This window comes from Alligator mississippiensis, chromosome 15, assembly GCF_030867095.1.
Source record: "Alligator mississippiensis isolate rAllMis1 chromosome 15, rAllMis1, whole genome shotgun sequence".
Taxonomy (NCBI): domain Eukaryota; kingdom Metazoa; phylum Chordata; order Crocodylia; family Alligatoridae; genus Alligator; species Alligator mississippiensis.
This window is the reverse complement of record NC_081838.1, coordinates 22,771,274-22,798,429: the sequence shown is the minus strand read 5'-3', so window position 1 is coordinate 22,798,429 and position 27,156 is coordinate 22,771,274. Positions and strand designations below refer to the sequence as shown.

The 27,156-nt window shown below is 56.3% G+C and overlaps 1 protein-coding gene and 1 long non-coding RNA gene across 6 annotated transcripts in view; one reads left to right on the top strand and one right to left on the bottom strand.

The window, feature by feature from the left end:
• Positions 1-14,876, bottom strand: part of LOC109285116 (uncharacterized) — a 40,034-nt gene extending 25,158 nt beyond the window's left edge. For both annotated transcript variants that reach the window (XR_002092786.2, XR_009457579.1), the window contains exon 1: positions 14,663-14,876. This is a non-coding gene — a long non-coding RNA (uncharacterized LOC109285116). The remainder of the gene's footprint in view (positions 1-14,662) is intronic.
• Positions 146-25,803, top strand: LOC102564619 (serum amyloid P-component). Of its 4 annotated transcripts, none has more exons than XM_019495532.2 (5): positions 146-327; positions 20,709-20,812; positions 21,273-21,363; positions 22,267-22,427; positions 23,417-25,803. In XM_019495532.2, the coding sequence occupies exons 1-5, from the start codon at positions 293-295 to the stop codon at positions 24,031-24,033; spliced, it is 1,008 nt and encodes a 335-aa protein (XP_019351077.1). In that variant the 5' UTR covers positions 146-292; the 3' UTR covers positions 24,034-25,803. The 4 variants fall into 4 exon arrangements, with proteins under 4 accessions (XP_019351077.1, XP_019351076.1, XP_019351078.1 ...); XM_019495531.2 differs by lacking the exon at positions 146-327 and adding an exon at positions 3,250-3,506; XM_006272582.4 differs by lacking the exon at positions 146-327 and adding an exon at positions 16,755-16,890.
• Positions 25,804-27,156: the final 1,353 nt, after the last annotated feature.

The window sequence follows — 27,156 nt, the reverse complement described above, 5'->3', positions numbered from 1 at the left end:
CCTTTGCAGGGCTGCAGACAGACAGGAGAGGAGCACCCGGCGCTGACGCCTGCAGTCAATGCTGTTCGCTGCTCTGAGCACTGCAAACTGAGCTCCCTGCGGCAGCCCGGGCACCGCCCATTTCCAATTCACTGCAAGAGCTGCCTGCAGAGAGGCAAGCTTGTTTCTGATCGTGCTAAACCCCACAGGCCTGCCAGCGTCCGCCACTGAGCCTGCTGCACGGGGGGCTGCCTCTCCAGGCTGGAACAGGTCCTCTCGGTGGCCCAAGGGAACAGCCTCCTGGAAAGCCGAGATGCATGGTCCCTGGAGTCTGGGCCTCTCCCACAGGTAATCGCTGTTGATGCTCTGTTCTTTCTCACCCCAAATCCTCTGTTCTTTGGCCCTTTCAGCTATCTGTAATGACCAAGTTTAAGCAATGGATTGAAAAATGAGGGAGATACGGGTATAAGTGGGTACAACCAGCTGTGGGCTAAAGACAGGGCTGGGGTCTACCACGTGTTAGCTGCTCCACACGCCCACATTTACCCCGCGTACATGACAGCTAGCCCCTGGCATCTTCAGCCCGGCTCAGCTGAGGAGTTAGCCCCTGCCGCACGGCTTCTCCTTCTGCTTAGCAGGAAGCTGTTAGCTTGTCTGTGCCCAGACCTTCTGGCCATTGCTGATACATGGAAAGTGCCTGCATCTCTCCCTGGCCTCCAGTGCATCCAGGCTGACCATGGGTCTGTAATGAAATTTGTGTTATCGCCTTCATCCCCCTGTGAGGTGATTGCTGAGTTTTTAATCTCGGGGATTAGTCTGGCAGCAGTGACCCATGCTCCCATATCCCTGCCACCAGACAGAGACCGGGGCAGCCTCCAGCTTGGCATCCCTCCTAACAAGCCTGACTTATCTCCACATTCACATGCTGTTGGCTGCAGCCCCGGAGGCAGGGGAATTAGCCACGCTCCTGCCAGCTTCCCCTGCATGGCCCGATCCATTGCCAGGCGGGTGCTGCCACGGACCTTGTTTCAGCTGTACAGTCCCCAAAACAGGCACTCAGTTCCCACTCTGGAGGCAGGGGGAGGGGATGCTGCTTCCACCCGGGGCACGGCATCCTTCCCTGACTGGGATCCAGTCCCTTGCCAACAGACTCCTGCCCTGGCCGGGTGCTGCTCCCCGAATGGGCTCCCGCACCTCGGGCTCCTCCAGTTGGGGCTTGCGGGAAGGTACAGCCCAGTCCCAAGCACTTTGAAGCTCAGGCACGTCAGTGAGGGCCCCCTCCTGCACCATCCTGGGGTCTCCCAGGGCTCCTTGCCCCTCCCAGGCTGCCCCGCACGAGGCGGCATATTCAGCAGGGTTGAGCTCCGGCCCCGGGCTCATGGCAGGCAGAGCCCCACCGGGGAGAGGGGCTGCAGGCAGCGCACACAAGGGCAGGTCCCAGCTCTGGTCGCTCCTGGCCTGGACAGGGCTGTGGCTCAGTGACAAGCTGGGTTTTGTCCTCCTAGCCTGGTGAGGCTGGGGTTTCCCTTTGACTCCAAGTCTGTTGGCAGCAGCTGCACCAGGCCCCCACAGTGCCAGTGCTGCCTGCCTTCATCTGAACTGTCAGCCACGTCTCCCAGTGAGCAAGCAGGCAGCTGGCCTCTGCCCAGGGAGAGATGGAGGGGGAAGGTTTTGCTGGTGCATAGGGAAGGCAGCAGCACATCTGGGCTGTGCCCGGGGCGGGCCTGCCAGCTGTGTACGGGGACCACAGAGCCAACACCCTGGAGCCGGTGCTGCTGTGAGCAGCAGGAAACCCAGCGGACACCAGCTCCCCAGCTGCGGCACAGAAAGCACAGGCTGGGAGCAGCCCCTCTTGACATCCCTGCCTGCAGCCCGGCCCCAAGAAAATGAGTGCCTGTTCTGCGGGCCAAGGCCCTTTGGGCCTCCACCCTGCAACCATCAAGCTCCCAGCTTCTCCCCAGAGCGTGCGCTGCCCTTCCAGCACCCCAGCCTACCCGCAGCCACGCGGGCCAGCAGCTGGCAGAGTTGGACCTGAGGGTATGGCGCTCAGGGGCAAAGGGCTGGGCCACAGGGTGGAGCCCAGGACAAGTGACAGGTAAACCACCTGCAGACCTGGCTTCCCCCCGCACATCCAGGTAATGACACAGGTCTGCCCGTGGGCTGGGAAGAGCCTCAGGAGGTGATCTCCCCCCAACCTGCACCCTGCCCGCTCCAAGGCAGGAGCAATGTGGTCTGTGCCTGCCCTTCCCAGCATGTGTTTATCCATAATGCTTGTAAATATGCCAGTGCAGCAATCTCACAGCCCTGCCCTTTCCCAAGGGGCCTCCCCCTGCACAGGCCTCTCCTGGCATCTACAAGCTTTTCCTTGTCTTGCCTAAATTTCCTCTGCCTGGCTTATGCTCATTATTTCTTGCCCTATCCTCCCTTTTTGCATATCGAAGGACTGTTGATCTTTCTCCCCTTTCTCGGGCCACACACACTGAGCCCTAAAGCATTTCCTTGTTGGCCAGCTGCCTCTTTGTTGGCTAGTCCATGTCTTTGCTGAAATGTGGTGCCAGAAGCTGGGAGGATCAGCGCCAGAGCCGTGTGATGGGAGCAAGGGGGTCAGAGGCAGCTGGATGCTGCCAGAGACGCCTTGCTGTTGCCACCTCCCTGCACAGCTGTGCTCAGAAAGGCACCAGCATCTCTCAACTTTGGGCAGGGTCTGCGGCAGGACTGGGTTTGAAGGTGGTGCATCACTCTTTGCCAGGGCAGAGAGACTGTGCTCTGGCTCTCCAAAGGGCACACGTTCCCTACACCTGCCTCCAGATGCCCTTCCTAGCTCTGCGGCCAATATCCACAGCCCTGTGCTGCTGCAAGCACTCAGGGGGTCTCTCCCTTCTCTTTGAGGCATCGGGGCAGTCGAGGGCAGCCAGGATGGGCTTCCTCGCTCACAGAGCCCAGGCCTCTTGCCAGCCAGGGGAGAAGCAGAGGCCCTTTTCTCCTGGAGTTTGTCTAAGAAGGAGCTGAAATTCAGATGCCCATCACTTATCCTGGGGTCTCTCCCTGCCAGACCAGGCCAGGTGGCAGGGGTGGGAGTGATGCACACAGCATCCATGGAATCGGGTTGGTTCCTTAATGAGAAAGGCCAAAAACATGTTGGAGGCTGCGTACATACGTGCGTGTGTGCATACGGAGAGGGTCTCTGTGTGTGGGCAGAGCTGGGTGCACAGGGGTCTGCCCTGCACAGGAAGGGGTTAATAGTGGTTGCCACCCCATGATAGCATGAAATTGGCATGCACGGGCATGTCCCAATTCTGTCCTGAGACGGGATTGGTGAAAGGCATCCTCCCCCTGCCCGCCCCTCCACGCGGGGATAAATGGGTCGGTGCCAGGTCCCTGAGCCTTGTCTGGAGCAACACAGGCCAGGCATTCCCCTCCCTCCTCCACGTCCCAGCCCCGCTTTGCCCAACAGCCCTGGAGCATGGAGATGCAGCTGCTGTGGGTCCTTGTTCTTGCTGGGCTCTCGGGGATCCTTGCGCAGACAGGTAGGGCACGGATGTGCAACTTGGGGTGCTCCAGGCTCAGCATCCACCCCAAGGGAGGGCATAGGTGGGTCAGCAGTGGCTGGCACAAGGGCAGATCCATAGAGCACGGGTGGCCAACCTGTAGCATGGGTGCCACAAGTAGCACAGGTAGCCTGTGTGTGTGGCACGTGGCAGATGGAGAAGGGGGCAGGCAGCACAGTAGTAGAAAAGGAAAAGACAAGAGACCAGCAGATGAAGCAGCGGAAGGGGATCATAGTGGCACTCGGGGAGGGCACAGGGCTTAATGTGTTGCAGGCCTGCAAAAAGGGTGGCCCCACTGCCCTAGAGAACCTGCAGGAAGATGCCCTGTGCGGCAGTGGAGGAGCCCAGGATCACCTGGTTGTCTCCAGCCTCAGCACATCAGGGAGGCTGGTGTCTCCAAGTCACAGCCATCACAAGCCAGCTGACCAGGAGGGAAGAGGCTAAAACACAGTTGTGAACAGCAAGGGGATTCTGGTCAGAGCAGTTCATCAGATCCCCAGAAAGCCGCTGTGGCAGGAGCAGCGCCCGGCTCTGGAGGAGGGGGAACAGCGACCAGGGTCCTTACCGCAACGTCATGGAGGGGTTCAGGCACGTCCTCACCAAGGTGCGCAGTGTGGGCACCCCTGGTGCTGTGCTCCATCCAGACCCAGCAGCACGAACTTGGGGGCCCTCAGCCAAGAGCCCCAGGGGCCCCAGGCCAGGGATTGCCCACCAAGAGAGTGCTGTTGTTGCATGACGTTCTTCACACGTGCCATCATCTCCAACGATGGGCCTGATGTGCACTGAGTTCACCTGATCGGTGGGGACCTCGTCTAACATGCAGCGCCCGATTCCATGTTAATAGGGAAGCGACAGTTACAAAATCAGTGAGCACCAGCAGACACCCATGGCACGGGCTGGGACCTGCGCTCACATACTGGGCTGAGGCAGGTCGGCTGGGGCACTGCTCCTAGGGGGCAGCTGGGCTGAGCAGACCGGCTCCAGGAGAAGGGGCTCAGAGCACCTTTCAGAGGCCGTTCCTGTGCACATTTCTACTCAGACCATGTCTTAGGAAGCTGCCAGGACCTGCTTTTGGACTCTAATCTCCAGGTGCAGGCAGGACCAGCTGTAGCAGCTCCCGCCCTGCCACCACTCAGGTTCAGTCCAGCTACACGTAAATGCTGATGTTGCAAAGTGCTCTCAAAATCCATGCGCGAGAGCCCATTTGCAAATGGCTGTGGCACTAGGGGTAGGGAGTGTGGAGGGAGCTGGTTCTCCGCAAGAAAGTGCAGGCTCTCTGAGCGAGGCTGTGATGTGCTGTGGGAAGTGTGGAATCTGAGGACATTTTTGAAGAAAATGTGTCAAAATGAGTCATCCTCATGTCTCTTCACTATGGGGAAAACATTTAGCTTAGATGCTGCCATTCCAACTCTCCAGGTACAGCGCTGAGTTTAACGTATTTATAGATGCGCTGTATGCTGTGGGTTGGATGCAACCGTGCTGAAGCTGGTGGGCAGAGCAGCTGCTTTCCCTACGGGATCAATAGAAGCAGCCTTCTGGAGTAGGGTGACAGCAAGTGTGGGAGCCCCGTCACAGCACAGACGGCACACAAGGCAGCTAGGAGCAGAGCCGGAGGGGGAATGGGAGGGCTTTCACTTGGAGCTGGGTCTTGTCTGGATGCAGCAAGAAACCCCAGCTAAATACTCCTGGAAGGGCTGTGGGTAGCCAAGAAGTGCCAGACAAGGCCCCGTAGGAGGACACGGAGAGCTATGAAGCAGAGCTCTGGTTAGAAAAGGAGCTGGAGATGCTGTGCAGAGACCCTTCATTCCTACAGCGGCAGGGACCCAGGATGCTGTGTACGCTGTTCAGGAATAAAGAGTGTTGTGCCCAATAAATGCCCAGCTCCATCAGCCATTTCTCCCCCAACAGCAGCATGGTGCAAGACTCCACCAGGGGCCCTGGTACCCACACCTGTGCATACAAAACCAAAACCCTGCGCTATTTCTGACTTGGCTCCTCTCAGAGTTTCCTTGCCAGGAGAAAGTTTCATCTGTCTGTGACAGTCCAGAGACGTGTGTCCAGACCTGAGCCCTTCTCCTGGGGTGGGAGTGGAGCCCCCTCTTGACCAGCCCAGACTGACCTGACACCCTGGGCTCCTGTGTGATGCAGGGGCAAACCCTGTTCCCTTTCACGTGCCTACATGGCACTGACATGTTTGGTACTTCAGCAGCGTGGGCCTCAGCACAGCTCTGCTCGCCCTGTGCACCCCGGCTGCTCACATGCAAAAGGCAGCACAGATGCCTGGGAAAGCAGAGCTGCCAGGCCCACACATCATGCTGGGGAAGGCCCACCACTAGCTGCCATCAGAGCACAGTTTGCTTGGGTTGGAGGCTCTTGGGGGATGCCGCCCACCCCAGCTTAGTGGCACAGGCAAATGCCCAGGAAGCATGGGACCCCACGTTCACCCAGAGAGAGTTTGAAGCTGCATCCTAGCAGAGCCCTACCCACCAAGCTATGGGCTGGGTGCTGCCCAGCCTTCCCTTGGCGCTTACTGGGCAGCCTGGAGGCAGAAACAGGTGGGGCATGGAGAAGGCAAGCAAGGCAGCGGGGTGGTGGCTCAGTGAGACAGAACTGTGACCTGACAGGGAGGCAGCCTTGTTCTAGCTGGCACCCCTGCTCCTCATGTGCTGCCGCCCTCTGCCCCCCAGTGCTGTTTATCTAATGACCATTACAGGTGCAGTGGGGCAGCTCCAAGGGGGCTGGTGGGGGCTCTGGGCAGGGCCTAGCTATTGCAGGGGGTCGGGGGTCAGAGCTCCATGCAGGTCCAAATCCCATGTGGGTGAGAGGGACCTGGGCATGAGGGCTCCTGTCCTCTCAAAGAGCCAGAGCTCACAGGTGGGAAGCTGGGGTCCTCTTGCACTTCTAGCAGGTCGGAGCACAGGGAGATCCTGACCCTCCCCAGGGAGAGGGGTATCTGTGTGGCCTGGCCAGGGAACAGGTGGTGGGAGTGCAGTCGCAGAAAGGCTTGGGGCCAAGAGGCAGGTGCACTGGTGGCAGCATCGGGCTGTGTAGCTGGCTCTGTGGATGGGCAGACAAGATGCACTAGGGCCCCTGCCACTCGTTACATGCATTATGCAACGAACTGGGTAGTCATACAATACATTTAGACCAGCTACACATGCCAAATAATCATGATGCCATTGCCATAAGAAGGTTTATCCAACTACAAAATGAGCCGACTATTGCTTGCTAATGCGTAACCATGCTAGAGTTGGTTTCTATCCAGCTTTCATCTGAACGTGGGGCACAACCTTAAAGCTGGGAGAGACCCCAGTGCTTCCTGCCCCTGGGTAACCCACTGGCCATCTCTCCTCTCCCCCAGACCTGTACCAAAAGGTGTTTGTCTTCCGCAATGACCCGAGCAATGCCTATGTCAGGGTGCAGACGAAGCCAGAGCAGCCACTGCAGAACTTCACCGTTTGCCTGCGGTCGTTCAGCGACCAGACCCGGCCCTACGGCCTCTTCTCCTATGCTAGCAAGGCCCATGACAGTGAGATCCTCATCTTCAAGCTGAAGTCCGGGGAGTACCGGCTGTACGTGGGGGGGGAGTTTGTGATGTACCACGTCCCAGAGAATCGCATGGACTGGGACCATGTCTGCGCCAGCTGGGAATCCGCTATGGGCCTTGCTACCTTCTGGATTAACGGGAAGCCCCTGCCCCGGAAGGGGCTGCAGAAAGGCTACTTCATCAGCGCCGAGGCCATGATCCTGCTGGGGCAGAAGCAGGATGGCTACGGGGGCAGCTTCGACCCATACAACTCACTCACAGGGGAGATGGCTGACGTATACATGTGGGAGTATGTGCTGTCACCAGCGCAGATGAGGGCTGCCTATCTTTCCCTGCGGCTGCCTCCCTGCGCCCTGGGCTGGCGGAACCTGCAGTATGAAATCAAAGGGGACGTGGTCGTGAAACCCAGGCTGAGAGAGTCCGTGGTGCTGTGAAAGCAGGATAGGCCCACAGGCTTTGCAGCCTACCCCCTCCCCTTCTTTCCCCAGTTCTGCCTCGTTCCAGAGGCTCTGTCCCCGCCAGATGTCTGCCCGCCACTGCACCCCGCTGCAATCAAGCATAAGGGAGAGCGTAAGAATACAAGAAGTGCTGTGCTGCATCAGACCAGCAGCCCATCTGGCCCAGTAGTCTTCCTCCGACAGTGGCAGATGGATGCTATAGAGGGAGAGCACAGAACTGGACAACTCTAGAGTCATCTCTCCCCTTTCAGTGTCCTCCCTGGCATCCAGCATTATTGGATTAAAGATGCCAGAGGAAACATCTCCCACCAGTCTGTTCAACAGCCATTAATAGATCTACCAGCCATGAATTTACCCAGTCCCTTTTGAACCTGGCTTTGCTCTCTGCCTCCACCGCCTGCTGTAGCAACAAATTCCATAGGTTAACTGTGTGTTGCATAAAAAAGTCCTTTCTCATTAGTTTTGAACCTGTCACCTACTCATTTCAGCGGGTGCCCCCAAGTCCTAATATTCTGGGACTTGGAGAACAACAGCTCCCGGTTCACTGGGTTGACACCCATAATGATTTTATAGACCTCTATCATATTCCCCTTCAGCCTTCTCCTTTCCAAACTAAACAGACCTACCTGATTTAGGTAACAGCTTTACAGCAGCAGGACATCGGCTGCTGTGGTCCCCCTGCTTTACTAGTGGCAGGTTTGGGTGCAGTGTCTTGTGTTGTGTGTTGTTAAGCTAAGACGTTGGATGATGGATGTGTCTGGCCATAGGCAATGCATAGAGAGGGCATGGTGGGGGCACATGCCCCCCCGAGATTGGCCACCACTGAAGCTGCCACTGGCTTCTACGTGTGGTCACCATTCACCCCCCCCCCACCACCAATGCAGCCAGTGGCATCTGTGGGTGGTCCCCCCTCGCCGCTCACCAACCCACTCCCCACTGCTGCCAATACCACCAGTGGCGGGTGCGGGTGGTCCCCACTTGCCACTCACTGACCATGACACTGATGTCGGCAGTTGCACATGGTCCCCGCTCACTGCTGCTGACACCGATACTGGTGGCTGCAGGCAGTCCCCGCTCACCACTCGCCGGCATGGTGCCCCTCCAGTCTTGGGAGACACCAATCGTTCATGTGTCAGTGATAGTTTGGACAGGGCTGATCCTGCCACAGGCAGAGGGCTGGACTAGATAACCCATGGAGGTCCCTTCCAGCCTGACGTCTCTATGATCCTCTAAAGTAAATCATTTTACATTTGGATGGACATCAAATGTAACATTGCTGTAGCCTGAGGTGACCAGTCCAATAGCAACAACCCCCAGCTCCCTTGGACATCCCCTTCTAATTTTGCTGTTACTTTAATCTCCTCCGCATTCCCAAGGCTGCATGTGAGCATCCGGTCAGATGTGAACAGCAAGTGCAACAGCTGTTCATTTGGCTCAGCCTGGGGCTGCTCTGGGGGAACAGAGCCTGAGCCAAGTCACTGTTACTGGAAATAAGTAGCCCCTGAGGAGCTTGCTGGGAGGGAATACCTGTGCCACAGGCATGAATCCAGCTCCTTGTTGCTGCAGGTCCTGGCCAGACTTGGGTCTTTCCTGGCCCATGGCCCCACTCACCACCGGCTCTAGCAGCAAGCTACTCTGGGAGGGAATGCCCTGGCACCTCCAGGCCCTGCAGTGCCCACTGGGATTTTTAGTCTCTCTTGGTGTGGTAAATGCTCCAAGATCCTGATCATTATGGTTGCCCTTCTCTCTACCTCTTCTAATTCTACTACAGCCTTTTGGGGATTTGGAGACCAAAACTATGTACGTTATTCAAGATGTGGGTGCATCATGCATTTGTGTAATGGCAGGATGATGTTGTACACTATTCAAGATATGGGTGCACCATGCATTCGTGTGATGGCAGGATGATATCCTCTGTTTTATTTTCAATTTCACTCTTAATGATGCCTAATATTTTATTGGCATTTTTGGTCACCGCTGCACGCTGAGCTGATGTTTTAAAGAACTGTCGTCTATAGTGACTCCAAGCTCTCTTTCCTGAGCCTTGACAGCTAGTTCAGAGCCCAGCGCTATGTACATACAGCTGAGGTTATTTTTCCCCAAGTGCATTACCTTACACCTGTCAACGTTGGAGTTCATCTGTCATTTTTTTGCCCATTCACTTAGCTTGGTGAGATCCGTCTGCAGCTCCTCTCCATCAGCTTGGGACTTGATTCCCTGGAATAATTTGGTATCATTTGCAATCTTGGGCAAAGAACCTTCCCTGCAATTCTGTGGCAACACGTGTTTTTTTTTTTAAGCCCTTGGTAAGGGACCTTGTCAATGCTTTCTGAAAGTTCAAATATATTATGTCAGCTGGATCCCCCTGGCCCACATGCTTGTTGACACCCTCAAAGAATGCCAGCAGATTGCTGAGGCAGGATTTCCCTATATAAAAATCATGTTTGCTCTTCCCCATGTGACTGTCATGGCTGGAGCTCTGCCAGCTTGCAAGGGAAAAGCCATAGTTTCCCATGGTTTTCTCCTTTAAAGGAGAATCCATTTTTTAAAGTTTGTTGATCCATTTTTAAAGTTTGTTCGTGAGCCTTTCGTATATTTTTGCAACCCACTTCTGGGTTGTGACCCATGGGTTGAGATACACTGCTCTGGAAGAATCTGAAAAACAGCAAGTCATTGACTGTGGGGCTTCACCTCCCTCTGCAGCCTGGGCAGGGCTTTTTCTGGGATCTCCTGGGCATCCCTGAACCAGCCCCCCCTGTGAGGAGCTGCTTGGGTGCCCCCTGCCCCATGCACCCACCCCCTCCCCTACACACCAGGGTGCTGGGGCTTGGGGGCAGGAGGACAGCGGGTCGGGAGTGAGGGGCACTGAGTCAGGACTGGCCATCAATGTTTACAAATGGGTCCTGGTACAAAAAAGGTAGAGAACCACTGCTCTAGAACAGGATTTAACCAGCATCCCACAGATCGTACCCACCAGCAAGGTGGTACCTCAGCCTGTGGGCTCCCGCGTGGGTGCCACTCTCCCCATCACTCTGGGTGCTGTTGTGGCTGGGGTCCCCATCCCTCCTCCAGCTTCTGCTTCCTATCCCAACCTCTGTGGGGTGGGACAGCACAACCTGTGACGCCCAGGGTTTGGAGATCCCACATAGTAGAGAAGCCCGTGGGGGAGGAGCCAGGCAGTGGGGGAAGCCCACGTGGCATGGGGCCTGGGAGCTTGTGGTATGCCCAGGTGCAGCCCATGTGGCATGCAACCACCAGCTGCTGGGATCAGGCAGCCCTCCATTAGATCACAGACGATGATGGATGTATGCAGGAAGACCCAATGAGGAGCATGTTTGAGATGCACCGTCAGATGTACGTCAATGGGAAAATGCCATAAATAAATGGCTTCTGGCAACACCTTTACTCCTTCCATCAACGGCCGCTCAAAACCTGTGCAGCCAGAGGACTCCCAGAAGGCACTGCTGTGGCCTAGACAAGGACAGCCAGCTGCACCTTTTTTCTGTGGGGAAAAAAAGGCATTTTCTACCCTTTGTTGTGGCACAGACTGGATCACACAATCCCATCCCAATGCTCAGTGCAGGGGACACTGAATCCAGCAAAAGCCACAAGGAGGAGCAGACGAGGCTGCTGGGTTTGAGGTCAAGGGCTGGGGTCAGGGGCTGGGTCTATACTTGGCTTTGCTGCTCCATGGGAGAAGAAGTCTAGGGGATGAGGTGGAAGCTGTGCCATGCTGGTGCATGAGTGCAGGCTGCCCCTGGGGTAAGTGTCCAAATCCCAGTGGGCACTGCAGGGCCTGGAGGTGCAAGGGCATTCCCTCCCAGAGTAGCTTGCTGCTAGAGCCGGTGGTGAGTGGGGCCATGGGCCAGGAAAGACCCAAGTCTGGCCAGGACCTGCAGCAACAAGGAGCTGGATTCATGCCTGTGGCACAGGTATTCCCTCCCAGCAAGCTCCCCAGGGGCCACTTATTCCCAGTAACAGTGATTTGGCTCAGGCTCTGTTCCCCCAGAGCAGCCCCAGGCTGAGCCAGATGAACAACTGTTGCACTTGCTGTTCACATCTGACCGGATGCTCACACGCAGCCTTGGGAATGCGGAGGAGATTAAAGTACCAGCAAAATTAGAAAGGGATGCCCAAGGGAGCTGGGGGTTGTTGCTATTGGACTGGTCACCTCAGGCTACAGCAATGTTACATTTGATGTCCATCCAAATGTAAAAATATTCACTTTAGAGGATCATAGAGACATCAGGCTGGAAGGGACCTCAATGGGTCATCTAGTACAGCCCTCTGCCTGAGACAGGATCAGCCCTGTCCAAACCATCACTGACACACCCATCATCCAACCTCTTAGCTGAACTACACAGTCAACCCTGACACAACACAAGACATTGCACCCAAACCTGCCACTAGTAAAACAGGGGGACCACAGCAGCCAATGTCCTGCTGCTGTAAAGGCTGTTAATACAGGTACAAGAGAGCCCAGGCAGAGGCCATGCTCTCCACAACAGAAGAGGGCACCCTCCCCCCAACGCCGTACTAATCTCACCAGTGGGTAAAATTCCTTTCTGACCTCAAATACTGCATCAGTCTGACCCCGAGCAGAGGGGAAGACCCTCAAGCCAGCAACCTGTGGGTTTAAATCCCAGCATGAGCAGTGGCACAGCCCTGTCAAAATCTCCACCCATGGCTGCAGCCAACACCCAGTGCCCATGAGGAATGCTTTCATAGAGTCACAGAGACGCAGGGCTGGAAAGATCATCCCTATCCAAGCCATCCCATACAAACCATAATCTACACTCTACATCAGACTGTCGGCAGCCCTGATACAACATAGACCTACCAACCGAACTGGCCACAGGTAAAGCAGGGAAACCGTGGCAGCTAACATCCTACAAAATGTTGTCAATATACGCTCAAGAGGTCCCAGGTAGAGGCCATGTGTGGCAGGCCAGTAGGGGGTGCTCCTGCGTTGAGCCACCTACCTCACTGTGCCCGACCACCTTCCAGGTTCAGAGTGCCTCCCTGGGGGTGCCTTGCATCTGGCCAGCCCCTGTCCTGAAGCACACCCGCTAGCCTGGGGGTAATGCTGCCACCACCCAGAGTCTGGACTGATCTGGGACCTGTGCCCTCTGGGAAACACAGGACTATTAGTCCTTGAGGGTACTTGACCCACTGCAAGAACTTGGTGTGCTTTCCACAGACTGAAGCACAAGTAGTGGTCTCCCTTAGTCAGCTGAACCAAGGGGACCCCAAGGCACAATCTAGGCCCTCGCCCAGTAAGTCTCCCACGCTAGGTACAAAGGAGAACTTTATTGGTTACAAGGAGAAGGGTTGGAATAGGGTACAGCGTAGAGCAATATCAGAGAAATCCCACAGAGCAAACAGTGGCATGGTAGCATTTGATCTCGCATCTGAGTTACTGCAAGCTAGATCTCAGGTCGCTTACCCACAAGTATCATCCAGAGGCTGATGGAGATTCCCTCTGGAGGCAAACAGTGGATTGATCATAAGTCTCGAGAGAGAGAGAGAGTTTCAGATGGTCCAGCTTCTCTCTGAGTTTTCATCATAGCTACTGCGCCTCTTCTTGGGCAGTCCTTAACTTATATAGACCTTATGACCTCATTTATTTGATCCAATGAAGGCCAGCAACTGTTGGCTGCCAGCCAACCAATTTGGTATGCATCACTTGTTGCCAAGTAGACTGGCAGGCTCTTTAGCCCCTTCCCAGTCATGTTGGCATTGCTTAGAGCAGGGGCAGGCAATTATTTTGGGCAGAGGGCCTCTTACTGAGTTTTGGGAAGCCATCGCAGGCTGTGTGACTGGCAGCCAGGAGCAGATTAATATTAATTTTCTAAATTTTTTAGGGGCCCCGTGGGCCAGATAGAATGGCCTGGTGGGCTGCATCCAGCCCACGGGCCTCATTTTGCTCACCCCTGGCTTAGAGCAATAGGGCATTTAAGCCCCCACTCAGGTGTGGGATGCCAGTCACGTAGGCAGAGGGAGCAGGTTTCCCTCCTCCTTCAGGGATGTCTCCAGCTCAGGTTATAACTCAGGGTCACCTGAAGAGATGGGATCAAAGGAGTCTGCCCTTTGCAGTGACCATGATAACCAAATTGTCAGATAGCAGAGTCTGAGGAGAGACAGAGATGGTATTCTGCCACACCACGACCCTGCTCAGAATAAAGCAACCCCTCCCTACAGTCCACACCGATCTGACCATGCGGTAAAATTCCTCCCCGACCCCAAATATGGCATCAGTCTGACCCTGAGCAGAGGGGCAAGACCTAGCTTTGGTCCCAGCAGAAACACTGGCACAGCATAGTCAGTCCCCAGCATTGGCTGTAGCCAGTAGGTCTGTGCGAAGTGGCTAGTATTCGCTTTGGATTCAGATTTGGCTGATTCAGGGGACAGTGATTCGATTTGGTGATTCGAATCGCTGTCCTGATTCAATCTGGGCAAATCTCCGAATCAGCCAGGCCAGGCCAATCCCCTGCCCCTCTCCCAGCCCAGCAATGGCTGCCCTGCCTCCCCCCGCTCTTGGAAAAAAAAAAGCCCTGGCTCAGTGGGTGCTGCCAGGTGGGGGGGGGGGGTGATCCCTGCTGCCCCCCACTGCCCCAAGCTGCATGGGGGGCTCTGCACAAGCCCCCGGACCCCCCCCTTGCTCCCCCAGCCCCCTCACAGGTGCCCTGCCTGGGCCAGCTCCAGCCCTTTAAAAAAAACAAACCCAAAAAACCCCTAGGACTCACGGCTTGTGCTGGTGGGGGTGATCCCCACCCCCCCATTGCCCCACACCATGTGCGGGGCTCTGCATGAGCTCCCATAATCCCAAGGCCACTGCAGGAGTGGTGAGTCCCAGGGCTTTTTTTGGCTTTTTTTTTTTTTTAAAGGGCTGGAGCTGGCTCGGGTGGGGCGCCGGTGGAGGGGCCGGGGAGCATGGGGTAGTGGGGGGCAGCAGGGATTGCCCCCCCACCCAGCATCTCCTGTTGAGCACTGGAGCTTTTTTCTAAAGTACCGGGAGCTGGGGTGGGTGGGGGGCATCCATGGGAGGCTGGAGGAGCGAGGGAGCGTTGGGGGGGCTGGCAGGGTTCCCCCCATGTTCCCCTCCTCCCTCCCCTGCCCCTAGTACTTACCAGCTCGGAGTCGGCTGCAGGTCCCTGCTGCAGCCACCGGGGACTGCCTGAATCACCAAAGCTCTCCAAACCTTTTCCAAAGATTTGGAGATCCTTGAGTTGAAGGGGAACAGAACGGAGTTGAATCGCCATTATGTGTAAGCGAGCAGATCACATACCCAGCTTAAGCTATAAGGAAGTCAAAGGGCATGACCCCAAAACTGCTAGGCTAAGCACAAACTGGAACAATCTTATTCTAGTTTAGTAAAAACAGGATACTAGTATAGGAAGAGTGTGACTATTGATGATTGGTGTATCTGTTACTATGCACGTGATGTCATACTTCCTATTTAATCAAGCTGCGTGCGAAGTAGAACAGACAGTTTCCTCTCGGGGCAGCTGTCTGTTCAGAATGCTTTCTTTAATAAATCAAGTCTTTAAACTTATGTTGTCATTCATCTGAGCCTCCGCCTAATGAGCCCGGGGACTAAGTTTTCCCCAACAGAGTCAATTCGGACCTTTAAATTGGTCCCCTGATTCGATTCAACGATTTGGCCTGATTTGGTCGAATCACCACCCGAAGCTTCACACAGCCCTAGTAGCCAACATTCGATGCCTCTGAGGAAGGCTTATAAACACCTTGATGAGTAGCAAAAAGGCAGGGGCAGGGCAACAAGCAAAGCCCAGTACCATGGGAAGTACCTATAGTAGAGTATAGGTATCACTATGCCTAGATCATCCCCAACCAGTGTCCTGCAATCTCTTCTTGAACAACTCCAGTGATGGAGAGTCCACAACTTCCCTCAGTCTATTCCACTGCCTCCCAGCTCTAACAGTGACGTTTGCAAGCTATTGTTCTGATATGTGTGTTTTGAATGTGTTGCTGGTTAAGAACTGGGGATCTTCGGTGGCAGGCTCGAGCAGTGGCAATGTGAATGGCCGACCAACACCCAGTACTGTAAAACCTTGAAGGATCAGTGAGAGAACAAGGCTAAGACCCTTGGAAGCTCAGTAACCCGTCAAGGTCAGCTGGATTTCAAGTCAGGGATGAGATGCACTAGAAAACAGGCATAACCAGGAAGGGCAGCACCAGAGATATCAGGACACCCATGAATTGTGAACCACCCGTGAAGTTGCCCTAGCTGGTGCTTGCTCTTCTTGAGGCACCAGGGAGCCCTGCACTGTAAAAGCAGAAAACAAGGAGCAAACTGTGCATCTCAGTTAGCCTGAGTCCTGCCAGGTGTGACCTAGGCTCGTGCAGGCCTCTGTCAGCTGCAAGCAGGCAGGTCACTGTGACATTTTCCATGGAGTGCTGGTAGATGGGTTGCATTTGGGGGGGGGGGGCTCAGCCTCCAGCCCTAGGAGCCATGTTATCTGGTTTGTGGGGCTCCCCAAGGGTCTAGAAACATGGCAGCAGGGAAGCAGCGGCACTTAACCCTGGCACTGCCACTCTGCTGCCAAATTTCCTAACCTTGCACGGCTGGATCAGGCCCCAGGCAGGCCTGGGCCATTCATTGCCTAGTAGCTGGATAGGGCCTGGGCCTGAGCCAACCCATTGCCATGAGGCCAGCTTGGCTGTTGCTGTGCAGCCAGATCAGGCCCCTGCTGTGCCTGTCCAGCACTCTGGATCAGTCCTATGGACCGGATCTAGCCCATGGACAGACCCAGTACTACTCCTCTGGCCCACAAGGCAAAAAGCCTGGGCCCCACTGGATTAAAAGTTTACTAGTGAGGTGGCAGATCTAGTGCATATTCAGTCTGTCTGCCTGCCACAACCAGGGAGGCTTGGTGCATGTCCAATAAAAAAGTCCATGCTGGCCTGAATGGCCATGTCCAGAGATCCTGCCTCACCACGGACAAGAAACAAGCAGCAAGAACAATGCCCAGGGACCTTTTCCTGCCTCATAAGGTCACTCTGGGTGCCCTGGGGCAGGTTCCCTGGTCTTATACCACTGGGATCTCACTTCCTGCATGCCTGGTTTTATACCAGTGCCAAAAATAGATGCATTTCCTGAAGGACATGTAAGGTCCTTCCGATTTCCATATCAGAACAAACCTGCTTCATATCGCTGATGACAGGGGATACGCAGCGCTGTGTCATGGCATTCAGCCAGCTGCAAAACAGTCAAAAAGGGCTCCGGACCACCTTAGGATCTCAGCTTCCCAGCCCCACAGCTGGGCTTTGTTGACTTACCCGTCTGCAGTGACCCACGTCTGTGTTTCCTTGGGACTTCGGCTCCTAGACCCCGGTAAGAAACCCATTGCCCTGGCCCACCAGCCATCTCCTAGTAATTTTTGAGTGTTTAGGATTCAGCACATTCAAAGCCTATTTGAGCTCTCTGTTTGGCTGGGACCGGCTCCCTGAGCCCGCTCATATCCCTTGGCCCCAAGGGCACTTGGGGTCTGTGCAAGAGGCGTGCAGGATGGGGCCAGGCTGCCAGGGGAGCTGGGAAGAGGCATGAGGAAATCTGTCAAGACCAATTTTGATTGTCCTAAAAGAAATCCCTAAATTCCTGTTGTGGGGAAACTCCCCTTGTCTCGCACTAAAGCTGAGTCTGGGGCACCCTGGAGGGAGGCACTATATTGGGACCATCTGTAGCTGGCAGCCTCGTCCTGCTGTGGTGCTTGGTGCTGTGGCAGCCCATGGGGGCTCAGGCAGCTGGAGTCTTCCCCTAGCACCAGGTGGACACAGGTGGCATGTGCTGTTCCCTCAGCCAGCTGGCCGGAGAGGGCAAGGGGGCCATGCCTCTGCCCATCTCAGACAGAGCAGCCCAAGCATCTGAGGTTGACAGTGACAGGGCAGATGGCAGGCAGCTCTGGGGAGGAGCAGGGAGTGGGTTTCAGTCCTACCCCCATCCCTGGGGCCAGTCCAGGAATCCTGCAGCTGGCTCAGGAGCCTGCACTGTAACAGGGGCACCACAGAGCCGGACAGGAGGCAGTGAAAATGCTGCGAGGAAGGGCCTGGCAGTGAGATGCAGCAATGCACGCAGTCAGGTTAGTGCCCTGGGCCTTCAGCCAGCAGTGATGGGGTTAACTTGCACTCACCTGTGAGTGAGGGACATGGCAACCCTTAATTTGGCTGTGGGGATAGGCAAAAGAGTCAGCCTTCTGGTTGCTGGCTGTGCTGACCTGGACCCCTCCTCCTGCAGGAGTGGTATCTCCCCCAGGATGGGGTGGGGGATGAGGAGAGAGCCCCTGGCCCCCCTGTCTCTTCCAGCACCCCCTTACTCATGCCCCATCGCCCACTCCTAGAGACACTGCTGGTGAGACTGGAAGAACTGTCTGTTTAGCTCGAGGGTGTCAAACATACAGCCCGTGGGCCAGAACTGGTGCAGAATTGTTCTGGCCCCGATAGTCTGCTGTGCTGCTGGAAGTTGGAGCATGGCCTGCCGCAGAGTTGGGGGTCCCTGGACCCCCATGGAAATGGCCAACAGGAGCAGCCCCATGCACCCACGCTGCTGCCCAGACACCACGCCACTGCCTGAGCACACCTCGCGCTGCTGCAGGCCTCCGGACCTGAGCTGCCTCCATACTGCTGTCCAAACGCAGCTCTGTCCTGCCCCCCAGCCCCTCACCCATGCTGCTGCTCAAAAGTGGCACCACCACAGTGGCTGCTGGCCCCATGGATCCAGCCGGGGAGAAGCCCCCACAGTCTGGATCCAGCCCGGGGTCCATGGTGAGTAAGACCCCTGGCTTAGCTCATTAAGATGATGCAGGAGTGACTTGATGGCTGCGTTTATGTTTCTTTCGGTTGTGGGGGGGGGAAACACCCAGTACTAAGGGGAACTTTAATTTAGCAGAGAAAAGCAGAGCAAAAGCCCGTGGCTAGCAGCTGAACCAGACAAATCCAAGTGAAAAATGAGGCAGACACTTTTAACAGCATAGGTTGGGATCAGCAACCTAAGCCTCAGGATGGAGCAACCCAGCCCCAGTGCCTGGGCCCCCACCGGACCCCTGCAGCTGGGAGCTGTGCCAGTACTACCACTGCTTCTCCCAGCCCTCCGCACCACAGCTGCAGTGTAAGCACAGCTTGTACCTAGCAGGCAGGTGCCCCAGGGTCGGGGAGCTGGAAGATGACTGTGGCCTTGAAGTGGGAAGGGAGAGAAGCAGTGGAGGCAGCATGGGCACAGCTTCCAGCATGGGCACCGGCACAGCCAAAGCTCTGCAGCTCCATGGGCTGGACCAGCCACGGGCTGTACATTGCTGACCCATGATGTAAGTGATGGACCTTTGGAAGAGCTGCCGGGCTTGAGCTGCAGCCTGCATGTTGGGCCAGATGGGCTGCATTCAAATCTGGGCCATGCTTTAGCCAGCACTTGGCTTCATGCTCCATGCAGAGGCGAGTGGGTGATGTTGGGTCTCAGAAAACCAGATGAAATGATGTGATGGTGCCCGATAGCCCCGGCTCTCGATCTCTGAGAGCACAGAGCCACACGCTGCTGAATGCCTGCCAGCTACTAGGATCATATCTGGTCATCTGAGTATATCAGGTCCAAGGCTAGCACATCAGGTTGATGTCAGCACCACTGTAAACACAGCATCTGACCTCACTGCAAACTAGGCTGAGTCACCATGACCCCTGGCCCTGGCACAGACCATGCTGATTTCCCTATGGCTTTTCCATCCTGCCTGTGATATTTCCCTGGCTGACAGCCAGGCTAATAGGTCTGGCCTTTCCCAATCCATCCTGTTTATCCTTTTACCCAGGGACTGCACATCCATTTTTCCAGGGGTTGGGAGCATCTCCAAGATTCTGTGCTTTGTTAACAAGCAGAAGTACTTTGTTTGCATCATTCCTAGGGCTGGTGGAAGCGGGAAGTGGCTGTGAGGGCTGAGTACATGACAGCCTCTTGCTAGGGACAAGTGCAAAGTCCTGCACTTAGGACAGAACAATCCCATGCACCAGTACAGGCCGGGGGCTGACGGGCTGGGCAGCGGCTCTGCAGAAAAGGACCTGGGGGGGTACAGAGGACAATAAGTTGAATATGATCCAGCAGTGCACCCTCGTTGCCAAGAAGGCTAATAGCATACTGGGATGCATTGGTAGGTGTGTTGCCAGCAGATCGAGGGAAGTGATTCTTCCCCTTCATTCAGCACTGGTGAGGACACATCTGGAGTACTGTGTCCAGTTACGGGCCCCCACTACAGAAAGGATTTGGACACATTGGAGGTAGTCCAGTGGAGGGCAACAAAGATACTTAGAGGGCTGGGGGACGTGTGAGGAGAGGCTGAGGGAACTGGGCTTATTTAGTCTAGAGAAGAGGAGGCTAAGGGGGGATCTAATAGCAGCCTTCAACTACCTGAGGGGTGGTTTGAAAGAGTATGGAGCTGGACTGTTCTCGGTGGTGACAGATGACAGAACAAGGACAATGGGCTCAAGTTGCAGCAAGGGAAGTTTAGGTAGATCTTAGGAAGAATATTCTCACTAGAAAGGTAGTAAAGCACTGAACAGGCTACCCAGAGAGGTGGTGGAGTCTCCATCCTTGGAGGTTTTTAAGACCCACTGGACAAAGCCTTGGCTGGGATGATTTAGTTGGGGCTGGTCCTGCTTTGAGCAGGGAGTTGGATGAGATGTGACCTACTGAGGTCCCTTCCAACCCTCGTTGTCTATGACTCTGTGATTCAAGGACATACCAGGAATGTTTAATGAACACTCCCATCCATCTGCTCAGCCCAGCAGCCTTGCACCCAAGTCAAGGGCAGCTCACTCAGAGGACAGTAGTGTAGCAGTGGGTGGGAAAGTCCCCAGGCGCTACCTAAGTGGGGGAGGATACTTGAATGGATACTTGAGGATCCTTGAACTACAAACCTCCCCCATACTCCACTGCACCTTGCACCAGCTCCAGCTCCAGCTCCAGCAGCAGGGCAGATGGAGCAGCAGTGGTGGCACGTGGTGTCCTGGGCAATTATGGTGCATGGTACAGGAGCAGGCACCAGAGGTTTGCTGCTGCTGGGAGGCGGAGACAGCTACGCTTGTGACAGGGGCCTGGGGCTTTGTTCCTGGGGTCAACACAGAATTGCCTTACTGTCCACAAGCCTCTCACCATCACACCCCTTTTCCCTGCAGCCGTGGCTCTGGCCTCAGCTTTGGTCAGCGAGTGAAGAAGATGGAGAGGATGCTGCTGTGGCTCCCTGTCCTTGCTGGCTTCTTAGGCATCGTCTCCCTGGCAGGTAGGTGATTGAGGCGGCCCTGGCTGTGACATCCCTTTGCTGGGTGGGGGTTGCTTCACCCTCTGGAGCTGAACGGCAGTGATTGCCACTTGCTCAGAGGCTGCCCTGTCTGCAGCTCCTGCCCCTGCGAGGGGCTGGCTGAACCGAGACGGAGCTGCGCATGAAGACAGAAGTATCGACGGGAGCCCAGGGAACTCCCTGATGCTTCGCAGATGCATCCCGTTGCCCTGGCTGCAGGGGACACCGCAGGTGCTTTGAGAGCGGAGTCCCAGGTGCTGCCCACATGGCCGCAGGCACAACACCCAGCACCAGCTGCTGCTCCCACACAAGAGTCCCATGCCTTCCCAAGCATGTCCAGTAGGTGCTGCTGGTGACCACGCATTGGAGTATCAGGAGCGTGGGGCTGTGCTGTGGGATGGGGAACCCCCTCTCAACCAGGACTGTCTTTTTCACACTTCAGGTCTGCCAGAAGCAAGGATCCGGGCGCACCCGTCCCACCCCAGCCCGGGCGCAGAGGTGGAGCTGATCTGTGAGGTGTCGGGGGGGCACGGGTGAGGAATCTCCCCAGCCCCAATGCCTGCAGCCGGGCAGCTCCGGCTGCACCTGTCACAGCCACTCGGCCACCACTGCTCCCCCCCACACTTCGCTCCCCCCTGTGCACTGAGCCCCCTGGGCCCAGAGCACTCCTAGGGCATGTGCCTCGGCTGCTTTCCCCACCAAGCTCATGCTCCACCTGCCAGCAGTGGGGCCCGGGGGCAGTGGGGCAGCTGGCATGGTCTCTGCAGAGCCCCAGGGGATCCCAGACCCACTGCAGCCAGCCTGCTCCAGGTGGCACCACTGTCTGCATCTGCCCCGCCACTCCAGCGCTCCCAGCCTGCCCTGCCCATCAGAGAAGGAGGGTAAGGCCCATAACGGTCCTGCAACTTCCCCAGCCACAGCCCCAGTGTCCAGGGAGTGCCGCAGGCTTCCCTGTTAGCCTACACCCCCATGCCGCCCGCAGAGGCCTTGGAACTGCACTTCCCAGGCACCAGCCTCCTCCCTGCAGAGCTCCCCCTGGGCTGAGCAGGGGCCAGCCAGCGGGATCGGGAGCAGGCAGGGACTGCACCATAGGCCCTGGCCCCACCTCACCCCTGGGAGGGGCTGCAGGTGCTCACAGCTGGTCTAGAAACACAGGGCTGGCTCCCACCCCCAGCATGAGCCCAGAGCCCCTCCTGCTGTGCATGGGAGCCAGGACCACAGGTCTCCACAGCCCCATGGGCTGGTGCTGGCTGCTGGGACAGGGCAGAGGCATGGGGAGCAGCAGCTCCTGCATTTGGGGGCTCTCTCAAAGCCGAGCTGCTGCCTCCAGTGCCCAGCTGGCCTGAGGTGCAGCCCTACCCCAGCACTTGCTGCCGCATGGGCTGTCTCAGCTGCCCCAATCTGTGCCCCCGCTGATCAGCCCCCGTCCTCTGCAGGCCATGGGAGTTCCTGTGGGAGAAGGAAGATGTCCTGCAGAGGAGCATGGACAGTGTCTTCTTCATCCCCTCCTTCGGCAAAAATGACACTGGCACCTACACCTGCACAGCCACCAGCCCCACGGGCAGAGTCATCGCCGAGTACCACCTGGAGACCACAAGTAGGTCCCTGTTGGCCGCGGCTCCCACTAGGGCACATAGCCCTGCACCCTGGGGCTTTCGCCCATCTCCAGCAGGGCTGAGGTGCCAAAGGGGACATGTCCAGGGGCTTTGTTCAGACTGTCTCTGTGAACAAGCCTGTCCCTGATGGAGCATGGGGGCAGCCAGGGGATGGGGCAAGCTCGCCCAGGTCCCCAGAGGAGTCTGGCGTGGATGGCAGCAGTGTCGCTCCCCCTTCAGCACTATGGGGCTGCCCATTGCTGCTCTACCCACCTCTCCTCCTCATGCCAGTCCTTTCCTCACTACCGCTGGAGCAGGGGCTGCTTCTGAATGAGACTTTTTAAGTGAAGGGCTGATGCCATTTCCCCATTCCTGCACCACATGGTTCATGCCAACCCTGCACTGGCCACTGTCACCCTGGGCCCAGATGGGATTATGCCTCCCCTTGTGAAGTGCTGGGTTTAGGGTACTGGGCTGGGAGTGGTGCTTGACTAGACGTGATCTTCTAAGGGCCCTGCTGGCCCCACTTGTCTGTGACTATAAGCAAGATCACCCTGTGCGCAGACAGAGGAGGTGCCCTCCCACCTCCCAGCCCAGCAGCCTGGGGGCCAGCACAGGGCTCGGCCCACCAGTACCTGGGCTAGGTACTGCCCAGGAGACCCTCCCCACTGACCCTTGCATTTATTAGTTACTGGATAAAGAGCATGGGGACGGTGCTGCCCAACCATGGGTGCAGGCACCTAGGGCAGAGCCTCAGGTCCCCCCTTTCAGGGCCTCAGTGCCAAGCCACTCAGCCCCTGGCTTGCCCCTGCCCTCCCAGCCCCAGGTCTCCTTCATTTGGCTGCCTGGTGGGCCAAGAGGAGGGTGGAGGACAGACTTGGGGTGCCTAGCTTGTTGCCTACCGGTTAGAGCACATTGCTGGGACACAGGGGTCTTAGAAGCTGAGTCACCTGCCTGGCAGAGGAGCCCATCTGTGCCCCTTTTCTCCCAGACCTGAAATGGCTGGCCTTCATCTTCCCCAGAAAGAGCAAAGACTCCGCCGTGCTTGTGAACATGGAGCTGGATGAGCCGCTGCGAAACTTCTCCGTGTGCCTGAGGTACTTCACGGAGCAAATCAAGTCCTATGCCCTCTTCTCCTATGCCACCAGGGGCCAGGACAACGACATCCTCCTCTACAAGAACAGGCTCCAGAATTACCGCCTGTACGTGGGTGGGGAATTTGTGTCCTTCAGTGCCCAAGGGAAGGAGAGCACCAGCCAGGGTTGGATCCATGTCTGTGCCAGCTGGGAATCCAGCACGGGCATTGCTGAGCTCTGGGTGAATGGGATGCCTCTGCCCCGGAAAGCTCTGCAGGCAGACTATGCCGTCAGCCCCGAGGCTGCGGTCGTGCTGGGGCAGGAGCAGGACTCCTATGGGGGCAGGTACAATGCCAGCCAGGCCTTTGTCGGGGAAGTCACCGACGTGTACATGTGGGATTTCCGCCTTGCACCTGATGAAGTACGTTCCATAAGTGGAGGCTGGGATATCCGCTCCCCCGCCCTCCTTGACTGGAGGAACTTCCCTTATGAAATGATAGGCCACGTATTTCTGAAGCCCAGGCTGAGCTGAGCCCCACTGGTGCCTGGAGCTGTGCAGACCACCCCAACCTCTCACTCCAGTCCTGCTGCCCTATTGCAGGGGGTGCTGCCCACCTGGTGGCCTCTGCCACTGCACACTGCCATGCCTCCTGCATCACATTTAAAGTTCTGGATCCAGTGTCATTCCCAACCATACAGCTCCTCCCCTCCTACCCCGGGGTCCCCAGCCTCAGGGCATGCGTGGCTTTCACTTGGCCAATATTCCCCGCTAGCAAGTCCCGCATGGCCTGGCTGGGCCTCCTCGCGCTACAGTTTAAGGGCATGTGCACACGTTCATGGTACCCAGTCTATGATCATGTGGCTTGCTTTAACCTGCATGGTCAGAGATTGAGTGTGGCATGTACACATGGTCACCAGTGCCAGGAGCTATGCCAGGAACCTGATCTTAGTACTGGAAGTTGAGGTGGGGGGAAGGGGGCTAGCAAGTCCACAGGGGGGTCGGCAGCATCGGAGGTGCTGGTGGGTCTGCGGGGATTCACCTCCTCAGGTGAACTAAGATCAGGCTAGCCCTTTTTTACCCAATCTAACCTCCCTGCACATCTGTACAGTTTGGTACTTAGATCGACCCTACCCTAATTATGTCTCCAAGTGTAAGGGCTGCACGTACCCTAAAGTATTTTAGATATAAGACCACAGGATTGGCCAGAGCTCCTGGGCCAGCCGTGCCCCTGGGCACTGCAGCATAGACTTGTGTTCATGTCCTGACCCCTCTTCAGCCTACAGGACCACTCAAACTGAACCTCCAGGGTCATTCCCCCCCACTCCTCCCCCCAGCTCCTCTGAAAACCTCCTCTGTTTCAAACCCAATTTATTCCTGAGTAGTCTCTGTCCATTTGCTGGAGAAGCCCTGGGCACATACAGTCGCTCCTCCTAGCAGGTGCCTTTGGTCTCGCCCTCCCCTCCAAAACATCTAGCGCCACACTCCTCTGTATTCACGCCCCTTCGTATTCCATCGCCTCTCTGCGTTGTTCCACCAGTCACCGGCAGTAGTTGTGATTTTCGCTGGCATGCCGTTCACTCATCCTCTTGTTTCATGCCCCTGGGGCATTCTCCATTGCTTAGGGGCTGGTCCAGATTTTTGGAGCGTATAGCAAGGTCTGTATACTACAGCTCTTTTCTGTCTCAGCCAACTGAAGTGCTTGTGACTGCATCATCTGAGAGTGCGGGGATAGTTTCTGTGTGAGGACATGTATTGCTGATGCCATAGCTGGGTACCCCCACCCAGCACCAGGCCCAGGCCCATATTTGGCATCTCGGAGAAACAGTGCTGGAAGGGACCTCCAGACATCATCTGGTCCGCCCCTCTGCTTTAAAACCTCCCAGCTCTTCCCTAGCCTGCCTCCCAGAGTCTCTGATGAGTGGTCACTGTGAGTTTACCACTTGCTGCCCTGTTGATGTGCAGGACCCAGCTACTCAGCACAATTCATGACAGGGCTGGAACTGCTCCCAGCCGGGACATGTCTGAGGGGCTCCACACCTAACCATGGCTGCCCCCAACGCTCTTTGCTCAGCTCTCCCCTGGTCATGGGGCAAAGCTGGCAATCTGGGCTTCTTGACATCTCCCTCTCAGTATTGTAGCTGTAGGGCACTTGTGCAGGGCTCTTTGCCCGCCAGGGATGAGCACTCAAGTGCATTTGCTGTTGCGAGCTAATCACAGGGTGCATTGTACTGACACTGGCATGTACCTCCATGTTACCCACAGGCATTGCAATATTAAAGAAACAGCTTGCAAAAGAAAGCAGAGGTGTTTGCTGCCTCTGTCTGTTCTTCCTAGAGCCCCGTGCTGCGCAGGGGGCAGGGCCAGGAGGCCTCTCGTGCAGCAGGGGAGAATCCCAGCCCTTCGGCCCTTCCTAGCTGTTGCAGGCATCTGTCCACATAAATGTCACCTCCCTGGGGCTGCACTGGCTCAGAGGGTTGTGGATGGCTGGTGCCATGGCCCTCTTTCACCTCACCTTCGGGCACAACCTGAACACAAGCCTGGGTAGTATCAATATGTGGGGCTCTTGTAAGAGCCAGATGGGACCAGCTAGCGGACTAGCCAAAGTCTCCTGTTAGTAAGCAAACTCAGAAAATACCGGGAGCAGCAGAATGGAGAAATTAAATTCCTCTCCGAGTTCAAGCTCTCTAGAAACATGGGGGATGACTGGAGCCTGTTTAGCAGCACTTTGCACCATACCTGGCAGCAGCCTGGCCAGCGAAAACAAACCCAGTAGGTAGCTTGATCCGGACCTGAGCTGATGCTCAAGCACCTGATGCTTTGATTGTTTTAGTTAACTCAAGTAAAGGAGGCTGCGAGCGTAGTACAGCCCCTCTAGCAGCGCTGCGTTCTGCTGGCAGTCGAACGAGGGCTTGGAAGCAGAGTGCAAGGGAGGTGAGAGCGGAAAAGCTGCTGACTGCTCCAACCCTGCAAACCACCCTGGCCATCAGGACCCCTTCTGTAACCCTACTTACGTTGTATGTCCTCCGTCATGTGTGTCCTTGTGACAAGACCCGAGCTATCCACAGCCACAAGAATGCAAGCTCCCGCAAGGTAAGATGCCCAGTTACAGGAGAGCCACAAGAAACACAGCATTACTAATTAGGGAAAAACCCTGTCACAGAACTGGGGAAGACAGCACATAAAATGAAGGTTCAAAGCACACTAACTCCTCACACTTCTCTCTCCTCCCCCCGGCCAGGGCTCAGTGCCCAGCTGGTTCCCGTGGCAGGCAGAGATCTTCACCGTCTGCATTGAAACTCCTCCTCCCACAGGTCTCAGCTTCTCTGTTGCCCTCCGCAGGTGGCCTCTGCCCCGCTACCCTAGCCTTTCCAGTCACAGTCCCCACGTGGCAGGCTCCACTCTGTGGGGCTTCACGCCAGCAGGCTTTGTGGACTCCAGCAGGCGTCAGGCTAGCAGAGACTCCCACGTACACACTCACATGCACTCTGGCTCCCCTGCTTCTATCTCCTTCTCTCCCACCAGAGTCAAGAAAGAGCAAGAGTTCTCAGGATAGGGCCCTGCCAGCACCATCCAGAGTGCAAACAGCTCCTCACCTCCCTCCCTGCAATCCAGCCATTAATCCTTTCTCCATCAGAACAAAACCCATCCAAAAAA

What these genes read in the sequence shown, in the direction of transcription:
- LOC102564619 (XM_019495531.2), top strand. Translation starts at nt 3,265, where the DNA reads ATGTCCCAATTCTGTCCTGAGACGGGATTGGTGAAAGGCATCCTCCCC. An exon ending in GGGGATCCTTGCGCAGACAG is followed by an intron (nt 3,507 to 20,708) that starts GTAGGGCACGGA and finishes TTTTCCCTGCAG; the next exon opens with CCGTGGCTCTGGCCTCAGCT. An exon ending in AGGCATCGTCTCCCTGGCAG is followed by an intron (nt 20,813 to 21,272) that starts GTAGGTGATTGA and finishes TTCACACTTCAG; the next exon opens with GTCTGCCAGAAGCAAGGATC.